This window comes from Protopterus annectens, chromosome 7.part0 (genome assembly GCF_019279795.1).
Source record: "Protopterus annectens isolate FY-2018-M chromosome 7.part0, PAN1.0, whole genome shotgun sequence".
Classification (NCBI taxonomy): Eukaryota; Metazoa; Chordata; order Ceratodontiformes; family Protopteridae; genus Protopterus; species Protopterus annectens.
In genome coordinates this window covers 1,861,533,815-1,861,558,711 of record NC_056739.1, presented here as the reverse complement: position 1 = coordinate 1,861,558,711, position 24,897 = coordinate 1,861,533,815, and the positions used below count along the sequence as shown (strand labels likewise).

Here is a 24,897-nt window from a genome sequence, read left to right as displayed (position 1 = left end):
AGCAACAAAGAGCAGTACATGTCTTCAAGATTTTATAGAGAGTGATAATTTTGATAGTTATGAAACAGTATAATGTTGACCAAGGGCTCTGGGTATGGTTCCTGACCCCCTTACTCCATGGTAAAGCTGTAACTGCTATTTCTAAATTGTCTGATATGCATTGCTTAAATTATAATACTGTTAACAATTGTCTTTAGAGTACTTTAAGTTAACACCTGAAGCTTACAGAAAAAAGTTTTGTGAGCATAGACGCAAGTCCGATGAAAGCGTGTGTGAATACATTGCTGAGTTAAGCACTTATTTTCATAGATGGGTGAGTGGGTATGAGGTCATCAATTCTGAAGGGCTGGCAGACCTCTTGGTAAGGGTACAAGTCCTTAACACTTTGCCTGATGACATGAGACTCTGGTTAGCAGACAGACAATGCAATACCGCAGATGAGTTTCGGGAAAAGGTTAGCCTATACCTAGCGAGCAGGGCATCACTGCACAGGAAACGGATACCCAGTGCTGCTCATGGGTCTAAGAGAACCCATGGTGGGCAGCTTAAACTGCTCCAACAGAGTCCACCAGTAGCAGGGGAAGCCACTAGTCCAGGAACATGTCCAGGACCTAGGGCTAAATGTTTTAAATGCAACCAGTGGAGCCATGTAGCATACAGATGTCCACAGATGCAGGGTGGGGGACAAAAGGTGGGAGAACCAGTAAGTGGGAATGACAGAATGCCAGCAGTAAGTTGTCTGGAGACAACAAGGGTACCAAACTACCGCAAGGGGTTATATCTTATCTTAGTAGATGAGAAACAGGCCACTGCTAAGACAGACAGCCTCTGACCTAACCACTGTGAAGCCTGCAATGGTAGGAGCACTGCTTGCTTGGGCAGCCTACTCCAGTCATTGGATTATGAGGAACTCCACTCAAACACCTTTGGCTAAGGTTCACCTTGACTGGGAGGGTGGAAAAGGAAGCAAGAAAGTAGGTGTGTTTGAAGATACCCTGCAGATGTCCTGATTATTTTGATAATGCAGGGAATAATTTTGATAATGTAGTACCTTGCATGCATGCAGTTACACGCAGTCATGCTTGGAGGCAAGGATGTGGGCCTGGTAACCTGTGGAGACCTAGACAGACCGCATATTTGAAGCCAGGACTGGTTAGGTGCTTACTTCAGGAAGGGAGCTACCTGTAGCAGTGAGACTGAAGGTTCCCTTGGACAGAGTGACTGCAAGGGCAGAGGTGAGTAGTAATACCCAGGCTGACAGTGAGGCACTGCTGTCAGAGAATACCAGACTTCCTGTGGAAGGGGAGCTGGGAAGGGTTACCAAAGGAAAGCCGAGACAGGCTCAGCTCTCAGACCCTACATTACAAGGCCTGAGAGAGGTAGGTAGTGAGCCACCTGATTCTCAAGGAAAGGGGGAATCTGTATACTGGGTCAAAGGGTTACTGTACTGAGAGTGGGTTCTTGAGGGAGTCCTAGAGGGTGAGAGAATACAGCCATTGGTAGTGCCCAGAGCCTACCACCTGGCACTTCTAGCCATAGCCCATGATATTCCCTTTGCAGGGTATTATGGACATAAAGCATACCAAGAGATGTATTTTGCAGAACTTTTATTGGCCTGGGATTTTCAGGGATGTAACAGTGTACTGCAGGACCTGTGAGCAGTGCCAAAAAGTAAGCAAGGCAAGAGATAATTTCACGGCTCCTTTGATCTTTTTGCCTGTGACTGAGGAGCCATTTCAGAGGGTAGCTATGGATATTGTGGGGCCTCTGGGAACCCCAAGTTGCACAGGGAAAAAGTATATCCTAGTGATAGTAGATTATGCTAAAAGATACCCTGAGGCTGTGGCTCTGTCCTCCATTGAGGCAGAAAAGGTGGCAAATATTTTATTAGAGATTTTCAGCCAGGTAGGTTTCCCAAAAGAAATACTGACTGACAGGTGCCAATTTCATGTCAGACCTGCTGGCTTGTCTGTGTAAGCACTGTGGGGTGAAGCACCTACAGACCACCCCCTACCATCTCCAGACGAATGGTCTGGTTGAGAAGTTAAACTCTACACTAAAGACCATGCTATGGGTAATTGCAGACCAGTTTAAGAGGGAGCGGGACAAATATTTGCCCCATCGGTTGTTTGCTTAAAGACAGGTGCCCCAGGAATCCATAAGCTTTTCACTCTTTGAACTACTGTATGGGCACAGGGTGAGGGAACCTCTACATATTATTTGTGATGAGTGGGAGGGTGAGTGCGAATTCCACAAGGAGTCTGTTGTGGCATATGTCCTAAACCACAGGACAAGGCTCAGGCAACTCATGGGCTTGGCCCAGGAGAACATGGCAAAAGCCCAAAAGCAGAAAAATGTCTGGTATGACAGGAATTCTCTAGTTTGAGAGTATGCTGTAGGGCAGGAAATTATGGTTCTCATTCCTGTCAGACACACCAAGCTACAGACAACTTGGGAGGGACCCTTCAAAGTGGTACAAAAGGTCAGTGATGTCAACTACATAGCAGAACTGTTAGGCTGGAGGCAGGAGCACAAGTTGTACCATTTTTAACATCATGAAACTTTACCACGATACAGAGGCCCCGGGGCTAAATATTTGCAGTAAGAGGCAGGAGCAGTCTGAGGGGGATCTATGGCTACAGGAAGCCAGCCAGCAAAATCCCAAATTACTATGGTGGAGCCTAAGGTTGCAGGCATATGATATGACAGTGCAGCACTGTACTGGTGTTAGCAATGCAAAGGCAGCTGGAATCTCAAGACAGGGAATTGGGTAAGGTATTCCCAGATAGGCCCATCCCTCTTAAGCAACGTTTCTTAAGGGTCACTTGAAAAAATGGCTTGAGTCTTCGGGGGAGGGGGTCATGTCACAAAAAGAGATACTCCCAGCACAGATATCTGGAATTTTGTAAATAATTACATGCCATTTGTGAATATCAATGTGATTCATATGCCTGTGTTATAAATGCATTAGAACTGCATGCTATGTGCATATCAAACTGCAAAGTGTGTGTTGAAAAGGGTTAAGTACGTAGCTTTAAAATGTATCCACAGTGTACCCTACTGGAACAGAACAGAAATGTACAACTATTGTAAAGTACAGTTGTGTACACTTACCATAAATGTAGATGTTCGAGTGTACTGTTGCAGTCATTACATTTGGGTAATTTGCTGGCAGGTTGCCCTCAGTCGGCCTGATTAACAAAGTCTTGGGTCCTGCGTTGGTTGCTGTCCCTTCTTCCATGACGTCAGGTCGTCTGGGGTATAAAACATGCAGCCGACGCAATTTTAATCAGTTTTTCTTGCCCCAGATGTCAGGTGCCCACCAAATGGGGAGCAAAATATAAATATATATAAATATCTAAGCATGTAATTTAGAACACAACAAATATACCTCCAAATAAAAGCAAATACACCAAAAAGGCTTTTGAGTATAGTAAAAGAAAAAAACAGGGGGCTGGCGGGTGGATAACCAGGACTGCAACAGTGAATACACTCGAACATCTACATTTATGGTAAGTGTACACAACTGTACTATGTTCTTCGTGTTCCACTGTTGCAGTCATTACATTTGGGTAGAATCCCAAAGCTATGGTTGGGAGGATGGAATTATACAGCATTAGGAGCAGCTATAAGGCCCTGCAGGACAGCAGTGGCAAAACCTGCTCTGGATTTAGAGAAGAGAGGTAAATGGTAATGTTTGGTGAACGTAAGGACTGAGCTCCAGGTAGCAGCTTCTAGAATGTCTCTGGTAGGAACCCCTCTGAGAAAGGCTGCAGAAGTAGATGAAGCCCTGGTGGAATGGGATCTGATCCCCTTGGGAACAGGTTTACCATGGTGCATGTAGCAGAAACGAATACAATGGCTTATCCATTTTGAAATAGTCTGCTTTGAAATAGCCTTTCCCTCTGCCCCTGTAGCAAATGCCACCAGCAATTGCTCAGATTTTCTTACAGATTTTGTCCTGTTTAAGTAGAATCTTAGTTGTCTGTGCACATCCAATGAATGCAGAATCCGCTCACCCTTGTTCTGTGGATTTGGGAAAAAAGTTGGCAGATGAATGGTCTGATTAAGAGCCACACTAGATACCACTTTAGGCATAAAGGATGGATTGGTTCTGAGTGCCACCCTGTCTGGGTAAAAGATAATAAAAGGCTCCACTGCCATGAGAGCCTGTAGTTCTGAAATCCTTCTAGCTGAAGTGACTGCTAAAAGAAAAGCTGTCTTCCAAGAGAGAAATTTTATGTCTGCAGAAGCAGCTGGCTCAAAAGGAGGTAGGGTGAGCTTTTCCAACACAATACGGAGGTCCCATGCAGGAGTTGGTGCTCTCCTGGGAGGTCTTAAATTATTGGCCCCTCTGAGATACTGCTTTAGCAGGGAATGAGAAAAGAGGGGAGGTTCTGTGTTGTAATGAGCTGAAATGACAGAGGCATGGATTTTTAAGGAAGACAAAGATAGGCCCCTGTGAAGCATCTCAGTTAAATATTGCAGAATCTGAGGAATATTGGGCATTGCTGTGCTTATTCCTTGTGCTTGGATCCAGGCACAAAATCTTTTCCATTTATCAGCATAAGATTTTCTAGTACTAGGCCTTCTAGCCTCCAAAATGACATCCATCACAAGTTTGCTGAGAGATGCAACTGGTGAAATTAGTTGATTAGCCATGCTGCAAGATTCAGAGTTTGGAGCCGAGTGTGCAGAATTTAATAGTTCTGCTGAGACAGTAGATAAGGTGTCTGAGGCAGGTACCATAGAGGAAGGTGTGACATATTGCCTAAGAGTGAGTACCAGTGTTGGCGAGGCCAGTCTGGAGCAATCAGAATCATTTTTGTTTTTTTCCTGTCTGACTTTTAGTAACAGTCAAAAAATCCTCCTGCACGAAGAAAAGTTGCACGGCAACTAAAGCAAAAGCATCCACACAGCCAAAATGAAGCCAGCAACCAAAATGGATCCGATAAAAAATCTTTAATGTTGAATAAACATCAAAAAAGCTCAGACCGGTTTCGGCTGGCAAAAAAGCACAGCCTTCTTCAGTGGCAAAAAACACAGAATCAATTAATGCAACTTAAATAGTGTTTAAGCATATCCCATTGGTTCAGTTAAAAATGCTCATTTAATCCATGTGAAAAAAGAGCACCTAATTTAGTAATCCATTTCTTTTCCTTTGTATCTAACATTGAGTGCCATCCTGTTTTATTAAATTTGATACCCTTAACCAAATCAATCACCATAAAAGAAAATTTAGCAGTGTGATGTTTTAAAGTATGTTTGTACAATGCATTATGTATTATTTGCAATTTGTAGTGAGTGGTCAGGGTTGGCCCCGATTTTCTGAGTATGATCTAATTGAATTTTCATTATTATTTTTGGTGAAATCATTTGCAACCAATATATATATATATATATATATATATATATATATATATATATATATATATATATATATATATATACATACATACATATATTTTTTTGCATTATTGCCCAAGTCTTTTTGCAGTGTTATTATATACTTGTTATTTCTCATCTTATTTTATCTTATTTTACATGTCATTAAGCATATATTGTTTTTGACCATTGGTATTCGGCTACATTTGTCTCTGGGAACGTAGCAATATAAGACAGGTGATATTGGCCTGTCCTTTAGAGCTATTATTGTTCCCTTCATATTGACGTGGCAATTTTATGTGAAGCCATTACTGTCATCTCTATTAACAGATAAAATGGACCTTTTTAATTTGGTTTCAGGGCATTCTGCTGATAGAGCAGATTTGAGTGCATTTGGTCTTGGTGCATGTTCTATTAGCAACTCTTCTAATGACCCCTTGGGATCTGAGCCATCATGTAGTTTGGCCTTTGACAATCTTTATAAGCGTTTAAAATTGTTAAGATCTAGTGTTTGGCATTCCAAACTTTTCAAAGCTTATATTGCAAAAGGAATTACACCAAGGGGTCTCAGAATTCGAATTCAACCACATGTGGGGCATCCAGATGAGGAGCTCAATAACAAATGGTCCAATATACAACAGCATGCTACTATGTCATTTGCTGAAGCTTTGGATAAATATCATGACAGAATTATTGATTCTGAAATTAACACTGTAACAGACTTGTGCAATGATGTACAAAAATTTGAGGGGGAAATATTCTTCAAGAAATATCTTAATAAGGTGGCCAATGATCTCACCAACCTTGAAGAACAGTTAAAATCTAGAAAAATTAAAAAATTTAAGCGGGATCTAAATGATTATCAGGGAGCTAACCCTTTCAGTTTTCCTTCCAAACATGTTCGGTTTAACCCTCATCCGGTTAAAACACCAAGAAGAAAGAGACCTAGATCCATATTACGTAACAAATCTATAACAAATGGATCATCTACTGATGATCCTTCATCATATACAGATAGTGATATACAGCCAGCATCGGATTCACCTAACCCCAAAAGAGCCCAAGGCTTTGTCCCTTTAGGGGGAAATACAAACGTGGAGGCAGAAAACACAAAAAGAATCGAGAATATTCAGAGTCTGTTAGAAATGGTAATACAGAAATAAGTAATGTTAATTCTAATGTTCTAAATTTGTCTGATTGTGTTTTGTCTTCATCACAAGTGGCTATTCTTAATAAAGTCTTAACTTTTATCCCTGGGTTTGTTATTTCTGAGGACCATTTGGTCCAGGATGTCTTGTCATTTTGTAGGATTCTTAATTTGAAATTACAGTTTGGAGATGGGGATGCATCTTATGATCAAAATAAATTTATTCATCATAAATCTAAATATCTTCCTCCAATGCACCCCATTGTACACTTGTTTCAGAATATGATTCTCAAAGATCTACATTTTGACAGTTCTGATATTCGTTTTAAACCCAATAATTTGTCATCTAGTGAAAAACAGGCTATTGTTGAATTACAACAAAACAAGGATTTGGTTATTATTTCAGCAGACAAAGGTGGGGCAGTCGTGGTTATGAACTGGTTGGATTATGACAAGGGGGCCAGGAGACAACTTTCTGACAAAAGGTACTATGCTGAAATGTGTTTAAATCCTACACATAGGTTCAAGAAACAGATTGATGAGTTTCTTATTAGTGCTAGAGATACTGGCCTCATAACCACTTCTACATTACAACAACTTACTATTCAGGATCCTATTAATCAATATATTTATTTTCTTCCCAAAATTCATAAGGATCCTGTTCATCCCCCCAGGTAGACCTATTGTTTCTGGTCGAGGTTATCTTACAGAACCATTATCCTTGTTTTTGACTAGACATCTTAAGCCTTTGTTGTCATTTGTTCGTTCTCGCTTGCAAGACACGACTGAATTTTTACACATTATATCTGATGCACAATTGGAACCTGGTTGGCTGATGTGTACACTTGATGTTAGTTCTCTGTATACGAATATTCTGCATCAGGTTGGGCTGGAAGCGTTACCTCACTGGCTTAATATAGCCCGTCTATATAAACAAGATTTCAATTCCTTTCTTGTTGGTCTTGCAGAGAATGTCCTTACTAATAATGTTTTTTTCTGTCAAGACATTTGTTTTTGGCAAATCAAAGGAACAGCTATGGGAGCATCATTTGCTCCTATTTATGCTGACCTGTTTATGTCTTATATAGAAGAACATATAATCTACAACAGTAGCCATAATATTTACCTTCCAGAAATTGATATCTGGAGGTGGTATTTGGATGATTGCTGGATGGTGTGGAGGGCTGATGTTGATTATTTAACTGAATTTGTCTCATATTTAAATAACATATGGGGCTTACAGTTTACTGTCAATTATCATGTTGACACAATAACTTTTCTGGATGTGTTAATAACAAGACAACCAGATGATACTCTTAGTACACAGGTTTTCAGGAAATATCCTGAATACAACACAGTCCTTCACGCATCCAGTTTTCATCCTCCACACATTGCCAAAAACATACCTAAATCACAGTTTATACGTTTGAGGCGTATATGTTCTCAGGAGGATACTTTCCAAGAAGATAGATGTGATTTAATCAATAGATTTCGCACAAGGGGATATTCTATGGGACATGTTTTGCGGGCCAGCAATTGGGCCAATACTTTATCTAGGCAGGAACGGTTAACTTATAAACTTAGGGATCAGAAGACCACACAGCCAATCAGGTTTTTAACAACATATGCCAGGAATTCAGATGTACTCATGAATAGTGTACAGAGAAATTGGAACATTTTGTTAAGTCTACCGGAATTATCAGATGTATTACCGGACAAATGTTTATTCTCATTTCGCAAGGGTAAGAATCTAGCCTCATGTTTCAATCATTATAAACATACACATCATGCTAGTATTGCACAATTTTCACAAACAACTATGACTGGGGAACCTTTGGTGGGGTGTTTTCCCTGTGGTCATTGAAGCAATTGTGGCAAAATTGTCAAATCTAAGGAATTTACTAGTAGGAATTGCTCAAAGGTCTATGATATTTCATTCTTTGCAAATTGTAGCAGTGAATGGCTCATTTATTTGGCAACATGTATTTGTGGCTCCTTCTATGTTGGTCAAACATCTCGTCCTTTAAGACTATGGATATCTGAACATATGAGCAATATTAAAAATAAGAAAATAAATAATGCATTGTACAAACACACTTTAAAACATCACACTGCTAAATTTTCTTTTATGGTGATTGATTTGGTTAAGGGTATCAAATTTAATAAAACAGGATGGCACTCAATGTTAGATACAAAGGAAAATAAATGGATTACTAAATTAGCTGCTCTTTTTTCACATGGATTAAATGAACATTTTTAACTGAACCAATGGGATATGCTTAAACACTATTTAAGTTGCATTAATTGATTCTGTGTTTTTTGTCACTGAAGAAGGCTGTGCTTTTTTGCCAGCCGAAACCGGTCTGAGCTTTTTTGATGTTTATTCAACATTAAAGATTTTTTTTATCGGATCCATTTTGGTTGCTGGCTTCATTTTGGCTGTGTGACTTTTAGTAACACCTTGGAGAGTAGAGGCAGACGGGGAAAAGCATAGACTGACAGTTTTTTCCAGCTGAAGGATACAGCATCCACTTTCCAAGCTTTTTGTGATGAATTATTGTGCAGAACTTGTCCAACCGATAGTTTTGGGATGAGGCAAAAAGATCTATGTCTGGGCTCCCCCCCATTTGCGTGTCAACATGCTGAAGATTTGTGGATCCAGTTTCCATTTGTGTGGGTCCATAAGATTTCTGCTTAGTTTGTCTGCCAGAGTATTTTGCTTTCCTGGCAGGAATTGAGCTTGTAGATGTATTTGATAAGTCAAGGCCGTGTTCCACAAAGCCATGGCTAGTCTGCAAAGGGAGTAGGGATGGGTACCCCCTGCTTGTTTATGTACCACATGACTGTGGTGTTGTCTGTCTATCAGTAGTTGTCCTGGATGAAGATGGTCCTTGAAGGCTGTCAGAGCATTCGGTACAGCTAGCATCTCTTTCTGGTTGATATGTAGGTGCATTTGATTTGGGCTCCATTGGCCCTGAATGCATCTCCCTGCCAGATGCGCCCCCAAGCATAATCCGATGCATCTGTAGTCAGGGTTTGGATGGCAGGGGGTGGAATGAATGACGGTCCCTTGTTTTGGTGACAGGCCTCTGCCCACCATAGGAACTCTTGTTGCAGGAAAGGAATGATATGAATCATTGTTTCCAGGCTGTGACAATGTTGACTCCATAAGCTTTTTAGGTACCATTGAAGTTTCCTCATATGCAGTCTTGCATATGGAATTATTAGAATGCAGGAAGCCATGAACCCCAAGGCCTTCAGAATTTGTCTTGCAGATAGCTGGGTTTTTGTGGCCACTTGTTTGAAGTAAGTCATTAATTGAATTTGTTTTTCTGGCGTAAGGTAAGTCATCTGGGCAGTTGTATTCAAGCTTGCACCCAGGAATATTTGACAGGGTACCAGTTATGATTTATTTTTGTTAATGGTGTACCCTAGACAAGTTAGAAGTCTTTTCACAAACGCCAGATGTTTTAGAAGAGTGTCCTTGTTTTCTGCCTGAATTAGGCAATCGTTCAGGTAAGGATAAATTTGAATATTTCTTTGTCTGCAAAATGCGATTACTGGTGCCAGGCACTTTATGAAGACCCTGGGTGCAGTAGATAAGCCAAAGGGCAGTGCAGAGAACTGGTAATGCAAATAGCCTGCTTTGAAGTGGAGGCATCTTCTGCAAGATTCCCTGATTGGGATATGCAGGTAAGCCTCTTTTAAAGTCTAGAGTTACCAGCCAGGCATCCTTACCTAGCATAGGCAGTAACTGTTGTAGAGTCAGCATCTTGAATTTTGGAATGTCCAGAAATGTATTTAGAATGGATAAGTCCAGAATTGGACTCCATGACTTGTCTTTTCTGGGTACCAGGAAAAGTCTTGAATAAAAAGCTTGTCCCTTTTCCTTTTCTGGTACTGGATGAATAGCCCCCATATTCATGAGGGACATAACTTGTTTCTGGTCCTCTGCCCACTGATTTGGAGGCAGGTCTGGCCATCCGTTTGGCATTGGCAACATGTGAAAATTAAATCTGTATCCCTGGGATACTATATTTAAAACCCACTTGTCCTGGATAATTAGTTGCCAATTTCTTTCATGAAGTGCCAGTTTCCCCCCCCCAAAGGGGCGGCCAAAAGATAAGTGCTTGGTGATTGCAGAGGAAAGTCATTGAGACTGTTTACCGTAGGAAAGTGCCTTGTTACTTCCAGATTTGGAGGTGGAGGCACCCCATTGTTTTGTTCTACAAGTTCCTTGTGATTAAAACCTGGAGCCTTTGAAGTGTCTGGGTTTGACCTTAGCGGCTCTGGTGGATACTGGAAAGGACCAATTCTTAGTAGGCCAGTGCCTACTGAACCTGGGTGGCTGCACTTGTAGGAAATCTTTTACAGTTTGCATAGATTTAGCTTTATCTTCCATCTTTTTCAAAACTTCTTCTGCCTTATTACCAAATAGACTGTTTTGTTGTAAAGGAGTATCCAACAATTTTGCTTTAACATGATCAAGCAGATTTTGCTTCTTCAGCCAAGTATGCCTTCTTATCACAGATCCAGTTACAGTGGCCCTGCAAGAGGCCTCCAAGGAATCAAAACCACATTGCAAAGTATGCTTTCCAACTTGTTCAGCTGAATGTAATAAATCCTGCAAATCTTTATTTTCCACACAGTCAGAAATCAACATCATTTTCTGTAAGCCCATGACATGCTGCTGATATTTAAGCATATGAAATTGACAGTTTAAAGCTCCGATTGCCAAGGTTGCAGACGTGTAAACCTTCTTACCCCATCTATCCAGCGCCCTGGAGTCTCTATCAGAAGGGGTAGGATTTTTAGCAGTAGAAGCCAACGCCCTTGGGACCCTGAGAAATGGTTTCAGGATCAGCAGTAGGGTTTTTAAAAAGGAATTTGTGGGAGTCAGGACTCCTGTAATATACGTCTGGCTTACTAGGAGCCAGAGGCAGGGAATCAGCAGCCATTCTACTGCTAAAAATCCTACCCCTTCTGATGATTCGACACTATCTCCCATAACCTACTACTCACTAAATTGTCAAAGCTAAACCTATCACCTTCAATTCTCAACTGGTTCACCAGCTATCTCTCAAACAGGCAACAAGCTGTCAAATGGAAAAAAGCCATCTCCTCTCTCCAAAACACCCCCACAGGTGTCCCACAAGGTTCCATATTAGGCACACTCCTCTTCAACATCTTCATAAATGATTACCATCACTCTATCCCCCATGCTAGCATCATACAATACGCAGATGATTCTACAATCATCTGTGCAGCCTCTTCCATTCCAACCCTTCTAAAGCTCACCCAAAAAGCATTCTCCACCACAGAACAGTGGATGAAAAATAACCATCTTGCACTTAATGCAGCTAAATCAAAATTAATGATATTTACCCCCTCTAAAACACACAGATTAGATAGACAACTATTCTCCATCTCCAGTCAAAATAATACTCCACTTGAACTGGTATCTGAAACCAAACTTCTAGGAGTTCAAATTGACGATAAACTTAAATTTGAGTCCCATCTACTAATAAACATAAACCCCCCCCCCCCCACCAAAAACTTGGCCTGCTCTATCGACACAAGCAATTCCTCTTACCAGCAACCAAACTCACTCTCTCTACTACATTTCTCTTCCCCTCACTCCTTTATGGTGCCCCCCTTTTAACTAATCTACAATCTTCTATTAAAACTAAACTAGCTACCTGTTACAACAAAATAGCCAAATTTGCCACTAGTAACAAAGCTTCAACTCATCAAGCGCATCACTCATAAACTAAATTGGCTCAAACTTCCCAACTACCTCTCTTACACTCAGCTCATATATGCACACAAACTCATTTTCCAACCATCCCTCTGTCCCGCTCTTTCTTCTACCTTGAAAATTCACCAGACTCAAAGACTTCTCAGATCCACTAATCAAAACCTATTAGAAGTCTACAGACCCCTTCACCCCCCAGGACAAAACCTCCTCTCTTTCTCCCTAGCTCGACTATGGAACTCCCTCCCACCCTCCATTCGAACCATCACTAGCCTTTCAACCTTTAAAAAATCTCTTCACTCCTACCTAGCATCCACATGGGAATGCTCCTGCTCCCTCCCCACATAAGCATTCTCCACTTCCTGTATTCACATTACCTTCACCACCCTTATTCTGCTCGTAATCTAATTTCTTAATATCATCTATCATCCTGAATTATTCTATATATATATATAAAAAAAAAAAAATATATATATATATATATATATATATATATATATATATATATATATATGTATATATATTAGGTATAACTTCACTTTATTATTATCTTTGTTGATAATTTTACTGTTTGTAAACTATTCCTTGCTATGTCTTGTATGTTATGTAATGTAAATCTCTGTAACTTGTATTCTTGTCGGAGCTTTTCTCCCCAGGACTCCATTGAAAATGGGTTCACTTGGCCCAATGGACCATCCTGGTTAACCAACAGCAAATAATAATAAAAATAATAAAAATGCTGGATTCTGAGAAAAGATCAACAATGTCTAGAACAGGAGGTACAGCCAAAGGCCTATGCTGAGGAAGAAGAAGGAAATACCTAAGCCACTTTTTAGTTTCTGAGAAATCCTGACTCTCCCAGTGAAAGTGTTCCCTTAAGGCATGCAAAGTTTCTCCAAAAGAAAAATCCTCAGGAGGAGAAGTAGAAGGGATGGAATCTTCTGCATCCAAGTCCTCATAAGGTGGAATAGATAAGGTTTCTATTTCTTCTGATCAGGAATTATCTGATGATTCATAGTCAGTGCCTTGCCTAGGCCTCTTAGCAGGAGGGGGATGGGAACCCCTGATCAAGGTAATTAAATCCTCAGCCATTTTGATCATTTGTATTTTTAGGAATAGCGGCCTGTGCATGTGGCCCAAGCGTCTGTTTTTTAGACATAGAAATTGATTTTGGCCTAGGTTTTGATGATGCCGTTGGTTTACCATACAAATCTTTAGGCCTGAAAACACCCTCAGAAGCCGGTGCCTGTTCAGCGGCTCCGGACCCATCTAAGGTAGAGACATCCGCGGGTTCAATACTTAAAGTATCTCGCGGCATACTGGACTCTGAATGGGTCTCAGTAGAGGCCTGCGAATCAAAAGTAGTGGGCATCACGGGCTGCGAAAGCACCTCACTGAGTATCGGCGAACCGGCGACTGGCTTAGGAGAAGCTTCCTCGACGGTCTGTCTCTGTCTTTTTCTTTGCGTTTTTTGTGTATTTTGGTAGTCGGATTGCTAACCGACGACATTTCTGGATAGTTAAATCTTGAGCCAAAATATTATGAAGCAAAAATATACAGACGCTTAATAGTGCGTTGATTAAATTTAGCACAAAACCGACAGCAAGGCACATTGTGGTCAGGGCCTAGGCAAGGAATACAGTACAAATGAAAATCCTTATGAGGCATTTGCTTCCCACAAGTAATACAATTATTAACTTTTACTGACATCGGTAAGGAGCAAGAAAAAGTTTCCCCAACAGGGTACTTAGCTTTAGGTTGAAGACTTAGGTTCTGAAACTCAAAAACGAAAATTCAGGAGTCGGACGACCGGCACTTGCGAACTGCTTCTGCTTTGGGCACTGCGCGGCAAGAAAGACTGATTAAAATGGCATTGGCTGCATGTTTTATACCCCTAATGACCTGACGTCATGAAAGAATTGACAGCAACCGACACAGGACCCAAGACTTTGTTAATCAGGCCGACTGATGGCAACCTGCCAGCAGATTATCCAAATGTAATGACTGTAACAGTGAAACACGAAGAACATCTGTCCAGATGTATATTATTTTAAAGGGGAAACTGGAATACAGTAGGTTAACTTGCAAAACTTCAGAAAAATAGCTGAAATTAAATTACTTTATAGCCATGCCATAAAAAAGGATGTTATCCTTCAGTTTCAGTGCAGTAACGGACACAATCTCTAGAACTAGAGATTCACTGTATTGTCTTGGAAGTGTTTTTATTGTTTTATGACTTCCAGGATCTGCCTTAGGTCTAAGAAAAGCCTTGTCTATGTATATTTACAGGTAGATGCTAAATGCTACCAGCTGCATCAATGGGGGTTTTACCTGGGATAGAGTCAGATGACAAGAAGTGATGTCATCCTGCAAGCCATCCCAGCAGTAATATTTGCTATATTAATTTAAGAACTCCCTGAGACCACGTATTCTGTATTTTCTTTGACCTGACAACATCAGCTGGAAGACCCATTCAGCACATCTGCTTTGCTTGCACTGTAAGTTAACTAGGATATAGTAATTCTCTAGAGATAGTCAGGAATATAGTAAAGTTTATTTTAGGTGTTTTTCTTCATTTATTTGAGACTGTCCTCCATGTTGTTTTAAATATTTCCTGTGATTTTGAACTCTGATGTTATTGTGATTATATACAAAGTATTTTCTTGTTCTTTTATTATTAAATATATTTAAACCTTTCATTGTGGCTAATATTTGTGAGACATATTTAAGTTCTGAGAGTACTTGCATATTTATTTTGTGACACTGTGTAAGCCACTCCTAATAACCTTGCCCTTGGTCAGACTACTATTTGTATGGATAGTAACATTACACAGTAAGGCAGGACACCCTTTGTTAAGGGCCTTAAAGTAGCTGATAAGGACGTGGCCGATGGCAGTGATAACTACCTTCTAGTCTGGGCAAACGGGGCATAACTACTTAACCTATGCCAGCCTTTCCCAGGTAGGTGTGTGTATGTAAATCAAACCTCAAACAGTGTGTGTGTGTCAACTACTTGGGCAGGGACACAAAGCACTGGTTGGACAGAGAGGGTGCTGGAGGTCTTGTCTTAGCCACTCAGCTGAGATCTCAACCCTATAGCTGTGCCAGTGGGGAGTCTTATTAAGGATCTCGAGAAAGAGGGAAAAACCAGCACCGGACTGACTGTGGTCTCTGTGTGCTCTTAAGGGAAACTGCACTGCATGCAGGGAGCTGCGTCTGGAAATACTGTGTGTGTACCTGTCATCCTTCCAGTACACATCCCCCACTGTTGCCATTGATGAAGATTGAGGCTCCTTGATTACTGGGTCAGTGTTGGGGTGTCACCTCTAATACAACATGGTGTGAGGTCCAGAATTACTATGCTAAGTTTTTCCCCAAAAGGGCTTGCATATTACAGTGAATAACCAATATGGCTCACTGGAACCTGAATCCAGTGCACTGCAACACTATACAATGTTTTATTTCTTGAGCAACAAGATAACATGAAACTATAATTAACATATATTTAGCTGTACTAGATAGAAGACAAATATCAGTGTAGTTGTGGTATTGTACATCATGTAAGCTTTAAAATGGAAATATTTCAATAGCTTCTATGTAGTACAGTTTTGGAATTATGAATTTAGATAGGAGCAGACCATCTTAGATGCCTAGAAACGTCAGCAGGATTTAAACAGAGAAACACGAAAAGGCATCACCAAGCTCTAATGAGTTCAGACTGTCTAGTGTACATTTTTATTGGACATCTGTAGCAACAACCAAAACAAAGATCTCACAGCTATCATCTTCAGCCAAAACTTATCAAATAAAAATTACACAAGTGTGAAAAAATAGTACTGTCCAGTGGGAAATGAGAAAAGATCCTCAAAAATTATTTTTGTCCTAAAAATTATGCATACTTGGGACTGTTCTCGAAGTTTTTCTGATACTCCATTGCTTTTTGTCTATGATGGACATGACAAAATGAAAATATATTAAAAAAAAAAAACCACACAGGTCATTAAGCCCCTCTCTCTATGAAAATGCATACAGAATCCTTCCCTGCCACTTCAACTCAAATGAAGCGACTACTGTCAATGTATCTTTATAACAAAATTATACACTGTGGATCCCATTCTGGTTCATTCAAACTCTGCTCCATATTACCAGCATAGATGTCAGAAATGTGCACTAAACTGCTTCATTCTGGAGGTCAGTTATTAACAAAGGCTCTCTCATTTCAATTATAAAATATAAACTTGCTTTATTAAATATGACTGCAGAAATACCAAAGCTTACACCTTCCCAACAGTCCCATAATAATGGGCAATGTGCTCCTGTGGTGCTCAGATTATGATACTACAACATTCAATAGCATGGGCTGAGAAGAAAAAGAAAACTACCAATACTGTTAACAACTCAGGCAAGATAAACATTAAGTGGACCCAGTACAGGTTCATCACCCTCATCATCATTTCCCTTTTTCACATATTAGTGCATGGGGTTGGGGTGTCATAAAGTCACCATTTCTCCTGATTCAGAGCCACTCTACTACTTTTTTGACAGTTACAACCACTTGTCTCAGGTCTTCTTTCAAGCAATGCATGTCTTGGCTGGATTGTTCTTGCTTTTTTCCTGCCTCAGTCAAATCTGTTTTACCAAATTGTCTTCTGTTTCCTGCACATGTGATGGAACCACTGTAATTTTCTCCTTGGCCTTCTCTGCAATTGGAAATACTGTGGCTTCTGCTCTGATTTCCTAATTTCTTTGACTGTCCCACATTATGCATCTATTTGTCTCAGCCTCTTCACTTCACTTCCTGCAAATCAAGCTTCCTCCCCCACTCTGTCTTCACTACCCAGGTTTCTGCATCATATGGAAACACTGTTAAACCACTGTTTTGGGCACCTTACCTTTCAACATCTTTGGTATTCTCCTGTCACGCATTATCTCTGAAATTGTGCGCCAGCTGGCTGGAGCACCGCTAAATTTAGATTTGGCATCGGCATCCGCATCCTCATACAGACTTCCCTTCTCTTCAACCACATCTCCCTGACACCTACATTTGTTAACCTCTTATACTGTTCTCCCCTCTAACCTAGCCTTAAGCTTTTTTTTTTTTTTTTTTTTTTTTAAAACAATTTTATTAGAAGTGCTGATGAAGATACAATCAACAAATAAGGAATGAACCATTTTAGATTATATGAGAAATGATCATATACAAAATTAAACAAAGTTTAACTATATACAGAATTGTTCACCATAACTCTTAAATATCAGCTTAAATAACCAGCCTTAAGCTTTTGATTGCTCATACTTCTTGCGATGACCACTGCATTGTTTGAATTTGGTTTCATCCAATGTGCCTTTTGTTTTGCATTCCAGTCCCATACTTGCTGTAGTTCCTGACTATACTTTGTTGATAAAACCTTTCCTATCCATCTGTTGAAGTAGTCCATTTCCAGTATAAACAGCAATGAGCACAGAGCAGAGTCATGTTGCATACCCACTTGCTGTAGTTCCTGACTATACTTCATTGATCCAACCTTTCCTATCCATCTGCTGAAGTAGTCCATCTCCAGTATAAACAGCAATGAGCACAGAGACGAGTCATGTTGCACACCCACTTATAACTGGATTGGTTTTAAATAATGCCATGGATGTTTAAAATCATGTAGGACCTTTAATACTGTATCTGTTAAGAATGGCCAGCTGTTCCTTAAATATTGGATTTTCGCAGGGGTTACAATAAGCTCCCATGAGAACTATTCTTAGTACTGCCAAATAAAGCCAGCTACACTTTCACATGGAAGGCATTGAGGTTTTGTAGCACAATTATAATGCTAATTATTGTAATATAATATGAAAGAAAAAAATCAATGATCATTTCTTAAAGTATATACAAAGGAAAATACATTTTGCATAGCATTACCAATATTTCCAAATCCCAAGTTTAAAGTTAAAAATAACTAGAAAACAGACAGGACAACAAGAGGCATACATACTTTTGCATTTATGAACATTTGCAGATTAGAAATGAATAAAATAAGGATTAAACAGAATTGAACATTGTCTCTTGTTTTATAATGGTTATAACTGTAATTTAGGGGGATAGACATTCATGGGACTGAAATAATGCTAATCCGAAAAAATAAGGACTGCACAAAATCTATGCATCTCATTTAATTCAAATAGAGGCAACATATACAAGAATGTGAGACAAACTAACTAGGAAATGAGACAAAGTTATAATGGAACAAAAACAACTGCCCACAATAACATAGCAGATCAGCTACTTTTTTAAACAATAACTTACAGTTGTTAATTCAAAACATATAAAATAAAAATAAATTAAATAAAGACCTGAAAATCTTCAAGAAAACAGGGATGTACAATCTTGACTTTCTATGCTATGCAAACCTTTAATACGCAGTAAGAAGCATGCAAGTGAAAAACTGAAAACGCAAACCCTTAACATGAAGAATTAGCATTGTAAATATGATTTGTTACTAATGCTTAAAAAACAGAGTGACACTGCATTTCTTACCAGATAAAGTAGAAAGGGCTCGTTCTGCAGTCTTCCTCAACGTCTCTCCCAGCTGCCACTCTACCTGTGGTAAAAGCCAGATGTCATTATTCCCCACCTTCTCTTTAACCAGCAGGATCAGGTACTCATCCAGTTTTCTGTTGAGTGATGTCCTGTCATTCTTCTTGTCTGCTTCTTAAAAAAAAAAAAAAAAAAATTGTATACATAGTCAAGTATCACACAATAGTATGGCAAACATGGTTTTGGTTTCATAAGCTCCAATCAATATTCTTAAAACCAGGGCAAAATGTTCAGTAGCAGCATATTTTTGAGAATGGTTCCAGAAACTGCACCTATGATAACGGGAACATCCACATATTAGGAGTATATGCACTTCTGCAGTCTAATAGGGCAGAATGCAAAACCATAATCATGCCAATTAAGTCACAGCCCAAATGTATCATTTATTATATATTTTGCTCATCATATAGGATTCCAGCAGTAAATACAGGCATACCAGCGAGTAAAAATATGGAGATACACAACGTAAAAGTACAACCAGGAGAATTTAGTGATTGCATGCTGAACATTTCAGGTAGTAGTACCAATTAGTCTTCACCCAAAGTTTAAAGTCAAACAGATGAATTGTGTACATTTACCTAATGAGGGTTAAATCTGGCATGCTCATCACATAAACACTTTGGCATTCAACAATTCACAACCTGTACGATTCTTCTAGTTTATATGCTGGAAGAAACTCATGTCTCTTGAAGGAAATGAACTGTTAGCCACCTAAATCAATATTCACAACCAAAGTACAAAGTCCTGATAAGTTTAGAGCAGAAGTAAAACTCTCACAGGAATAAGATGCCCTGGGATTCAACAACCACTCTAGTATATTCATATGAGATGCATTATCCAATGCTTGTTTCTGCAAAGACCACACTGTAAAATTAGAAGTTTATATGCATTTGCTTTGTAGAATACCACTACAGAAATTTTTCTCAAATTCTAATTAAAGCTTTTTTTTCCCTGCGCAAACAATTGCAAAGCCTACACAGCTTTGCTAAAGGTTATTTCATACACTCCTAGATTCATGCAGAAACTGGTCTGTGCTGACAATACAGCCCACTCCAATTTTGGTGCAACAAACCTGACATATTTGAAGGCTGACAAGGCAATCAACGGAGTTCATTTGATTCAGTGACCTTCCCATAGCATAAAATAACTTCTCCAGAGAGGGTTCTGTTCAAGGCCTATGGTACTATTGTGGCTCTAGGTAACATGAGCCCCTATGACTCATGCTGCTTTGTCTGTTTCTGAAGACCCTATCCTACTAACTATCCAGACTTGATCTGATTAACAGCAGTAATTCAAACTATGCAGATGATGCACTACAACTCCTAAACACCAACACCCCCAACCATCACCATTCAAGACTTATAGACACTGTGGTAGCATTCTGCCAAAAACTGATAGCTAGAAAGCTTCTACTTGGGACTTTCCAAGAAAAAATGCAAATAAATACATAAAACTTATCTTTACACAATACTACGGTTTGTGACTATCATAGCCATAACACTATAACAGTGTAATCCTGTTTTCTCTCATATATATACACATATACATATACACACACACACATTATATATATATATATATATATATATATATATATATATATATATATATATATATATATATATATCTCGATATACACACATACAGTGCAATGGATATACATACGGTGCAATAGAAAGGTATTTGCCCATTCCTGATTTCTTATCAAATGTTTGTCACACTTAAATGTTCTAGATCACCAAACAAATATAAATTTTAGACAAAGATAACCCAAGTAAACAAAATGCAGTTTTTTAAGTGATGATTTTATTTATTAAGGAAAAAACTATCCAAACCTACATGGCCCTATGAGAAAAAGTAACTGCCCCCTAAACCTAATAACTGGTTGTGCCACCCTTAGCAGCAGCAACTGCAATCAAGCATTTGTGATAACTGGCAAGGAGTCTTTTACATCGCTGTTGAGGAATTTTGGCCCACTCTTCTTTGCAGAATTGTTTTAATTCAGCCATATTGGAGGGTTTCCGAACATGAACCACCTTTTTAAGGTCATACCACAGCATCTCAATTGGATTCAAGTCCGGACTTTGACTAGGCCACTCCAAAAATTTAATTTTGTTTTTTTAAGCCATTCAGAGGTGGACCTGCTGGTGTGTTTTGGATCATTGTCCTACTGCAGATCCCAAGTGCAGCTTGAGGTCACGAACTGATGGTCTGACATTCTCCTTCAGGATTTTTTGGTAGAGAGCAGAATTCATAGTTCCATCAATCACAGCAAGTTGTCCAGGCCAGAAGCAGCAAAGCAGCCCCAGACCATCACACTACCACCACCATGTTTGACTGCTGGCATGATGTTCTTTTTCCGAAATGCTGTGTTACTTTTACACCAGATGTAACAGGACGCACACCTCACAAAAAGTTCAACTTTTGTTTTGTCAGTTGCCAGAATATTTTCCCAAAAGTCTTGGGGATCATCAAGATATGTTTTGGCAAAAGTAAGACTAGTCTTTATGTTCTTTTTGGTCAGCAGTGGTTTTCGCCTTGGAGCTCTGCCATGCATGCCATTTTTGCCCAGTCTCTTTCTTATGGTCGAGTCATGAACACTGACCTTAACTGAGGCAAGTGAGGCCTGCAGTTCTCTAGATGTTATTCTGGGTTCTTTTGTGACTTCTTGGATGAATCATCGCTGTGCTGTTGGGGTAAGTTTTGTAGGCCGACCCCTCCTGGGAAGGTTCACCACGGTTCCATGTTTTCTCCATTTGTGGATAATTGCTCTCATCGTAGTTTGCTGGAGTCCCAAAGCTTTAGAAATGGCTTTGTAAACTTGTCCAGACTAATAGATGTAAATTACTTTGTTTCTCATCTGTTCTGGAATTTCTTTAGATCGCGGCATGATGTCTTCCTTTTTGGGATCTTTTGGCCTACTTCACTTTGTCTGACAGGTTCTATTTAAGTGATCTCTTGATTCAACAGGTCTGGCAGTATTCAGGCCTGGGTATGGCTAGTAAAATTGAACTCTGCTTTCCCAAAAATGTGAATAACCACACTTACTTCATGACTTAACAAGGACGACAAATTACTTTTTCACATAGGACCCTGTAGGTTTGGATAGTTTTTTTTCCTTAATAAATAAAATCATCACTTAAAAACTGCATTTTGTGTTTACCTGGGTTATCTTTGTCTAATATTTAAATTTGTTTGATGATCTGAAACATTTAAGTGTGACAAACATGCAAAGAAATAAGAAATCAAGAAATGGGAAAATACTTTTCATTGCACTGATATATATTATATATGTTTACTATCGTTTTCTCGAACAGACATTCTGCCAGTGTTCAGATTTCTGAAAAATAATTTGGAAATCAGAGCAATGAACTAAAAAAATATAAAAAAGTATTTTCTGTAAAGTCAACATCACCGAAAATACTACACGTCCGATCAACAATAACACGTTTTTTGCAGGGGGCAAGCCCCCCTGCTACTTAGAGAAAGGGTACATTTCCCGATCCCCACTATAGTGTGATCTGCATCAAAACGTAAAAATTCACAACAGTGAATGCTGTCTTGCATTTGCTGTTGTAAATTTCTACATTTTGGCATTTGTTCTTCCGATTCTACCAAATCGGTAGATTTGCACTAATGCGAATCACACAAAGTGCACTCGGGAAAACGATAGTAAACATATATATATATATATATATATATATATATATATATATAAAAAACACATATACATATATACACACACACACACACACACACACACACACACACACACACACACACACACACACACACACACACAGTCAAAGATATAAACACACACAACACTCGCATAAATGAGCCAGTTGCATAACGATTACTGTCCCCCATAAGGTACAAATTAGTTATAACAAACCCCACCCTCCCCATATCTGTCAAGTAATCTTAAACACTCCCTTACCTTACAAAGGCCACAAATTTGCTCTAATTGGGAGGAGGGATTCAGGAAGGCTGCCCCTGCTAAAGCTGAATCACCTTCCTAACAAAGCTAGGAATGAGAGAAACAAACTACGTTGTCTTTGGATCTAAGCTCAGTTAATCATATACTTTTTAAAATGTTTTATGGCTAGAGACTTTGTACTACTTAATAAGCACCCTCAATCCTCAATTCAACTTTTTCTAACAAAGTGGTGAACAGCAGATGTTCACACAGACTACCACAGTTACAGGCATTTTACTGACTGTGTACACTTTAGATGTTTTGGTAATGTATTCCAACTTGCTACATGCAAATATAAACACTAACCTGTAAAGCCTGATAAATGACATGATAAATGATAGTAGGGTTCTATCAATGTCAGTACACCCTGCCTCTGTACCCATCAGTTACAGTCACTTTACTAACTTGTTACATTTCAGAAGTTTAAACTTATACAAATGGACATAACTATGCAATTCAACTTGATTTCCAAACACATACAAGACATGCCAAGTCTAGCACCCCCAAAAGCAGACTTATAAATTAAAATGTTTTTATTCTAAAGATTTTATTCACTACACTACTTGCAAAGATACATTTCATGAAAGTATTTTAAACTACCCTCTTTATCCCTTGCAAAGTGAGAGAAAGAGATGAACTTTATCCTGGTACTTGCAAGGTACAAGGCTTGATCACTGCAGAACCATGCTATTACATTCACACTTCTGAAACACTATCATTTGTATTTCTGAGGTAAGCACATGCTCAAGCAGCTGGAAAAAAGATGATTTAGCATAATCAGTACTCTAACTGCTCATTTTATAATTTGGTAAGAAGCATGATTTTTGTACTGAGCAGCACGCAGCATGTCTGCTCTTAATTTATTACTTGTTTTCACAAACTGGGGCCAACCCAAGAAGGTTGAAACCCTAGGCAATTACCAAGTTTATGCTACCTTAATACCAGCCCTACAAAGATAATAAATGTGTTGGAAATGAATTAGAAGTAATGATAATATTAGTTTTGCACTGACCTCCACCAAATGACTGCTCTCTCTCTCTCTCTCTACTGCACCAATCAAGCTAGCCACCTGTAAGCACCTCCTCATGCTGCCACCATTACTACCAATAAGGCATGAGAGAATAAGCAGTGGTGTTGGTGGTATCTTTTTAGCCACTGTTAAAGACAATATTTATCAGGGAGATAACAGCAGAGTAAATTTCCCTAAATAGCTGCTGGGAAAGTATGCACTGCATTTGGTAGCAGGCCATCTCTCACTTTCCGAAGTTCCATTCTTGCCTGGAACCTTATTGTGTCAGACAGTCATCCACTTTAGAAATACTTCCAAGTCTCCAGGTGCTAATGGAGGAGACCTTCCAAAACATCAGAGGACAGATGTCACATTTAGTATTTATAAATAATGAGCTTATGCAAAAGATGCAGAGAGCTTCATCAGTTTTTCTTCATCAGAGTGTGCAACACTGTAAAGGTATTGAGGCTAAAGGTCCAAATGTTTTAAAAAGACACACACACAGACACACACAGACACACACAGACACACACGCACAAAATACCCACTTTTTTTCAGAAGCAGCAAGAGTCTCCATTGTTGTGAGGAGAAGTACAGACTAAAGACACATTTTGTATCATATGTCACTTTCAGATATTCTACTGCAGAAAACATTTCAATTACTTTAATACAATTACTTTAATACTAACCAGTTTTATTAAAACAAAGCTGAAACTATATTATTACAACAGCAATTAATCAATTGCATTCAGATTTTCAACATTTTCCCAGCCTTTGAACTGTCTTAACATTTAGCGGACAACACTGTTACCAAAAACTTTAATAGTTTGGGGATTTTGTGGTTTGCATTTCTATTACTAATGTACTATATACTTCGCCAGTACACACCCCTAAATAACCTCTTTTTCAATATTCTGGCTCTTGTCGAACTTCAGCCTACGCCTCCAAATCCTTGTGGAATGTCTCTTGGAATAAATACATCTTTGGACACTCTTCTGACTATCTCAGACAAGGAGTTTCACAAACCTGGACTCTG

General features: G+C 39.2%; 1 protein-coding gene across 1 annotated transcript in view; it reads right to left on the bottom strand.

Moving 5' to 3' along the window:
• Nucleotides 1-24,897, bottom strand: part of MRPL46 (mitochondrial ribosomal protein L46) — a 160,859-nt gene that overhangs the window by 75,213 nt on the left and 60,749 nt on the right. The window contains exon 3 of the mRNA XM_044078356.1: nucleotides 18,814-18,987. Within this exon, the coding sequence (XP_043934291.1) occupies nucleotides 18,814-18,987 (174 nt within the window). The remainder of the gene's footprint in view (nucleotides 1-18,813; nucleotides 18,988-24,897) is intronic.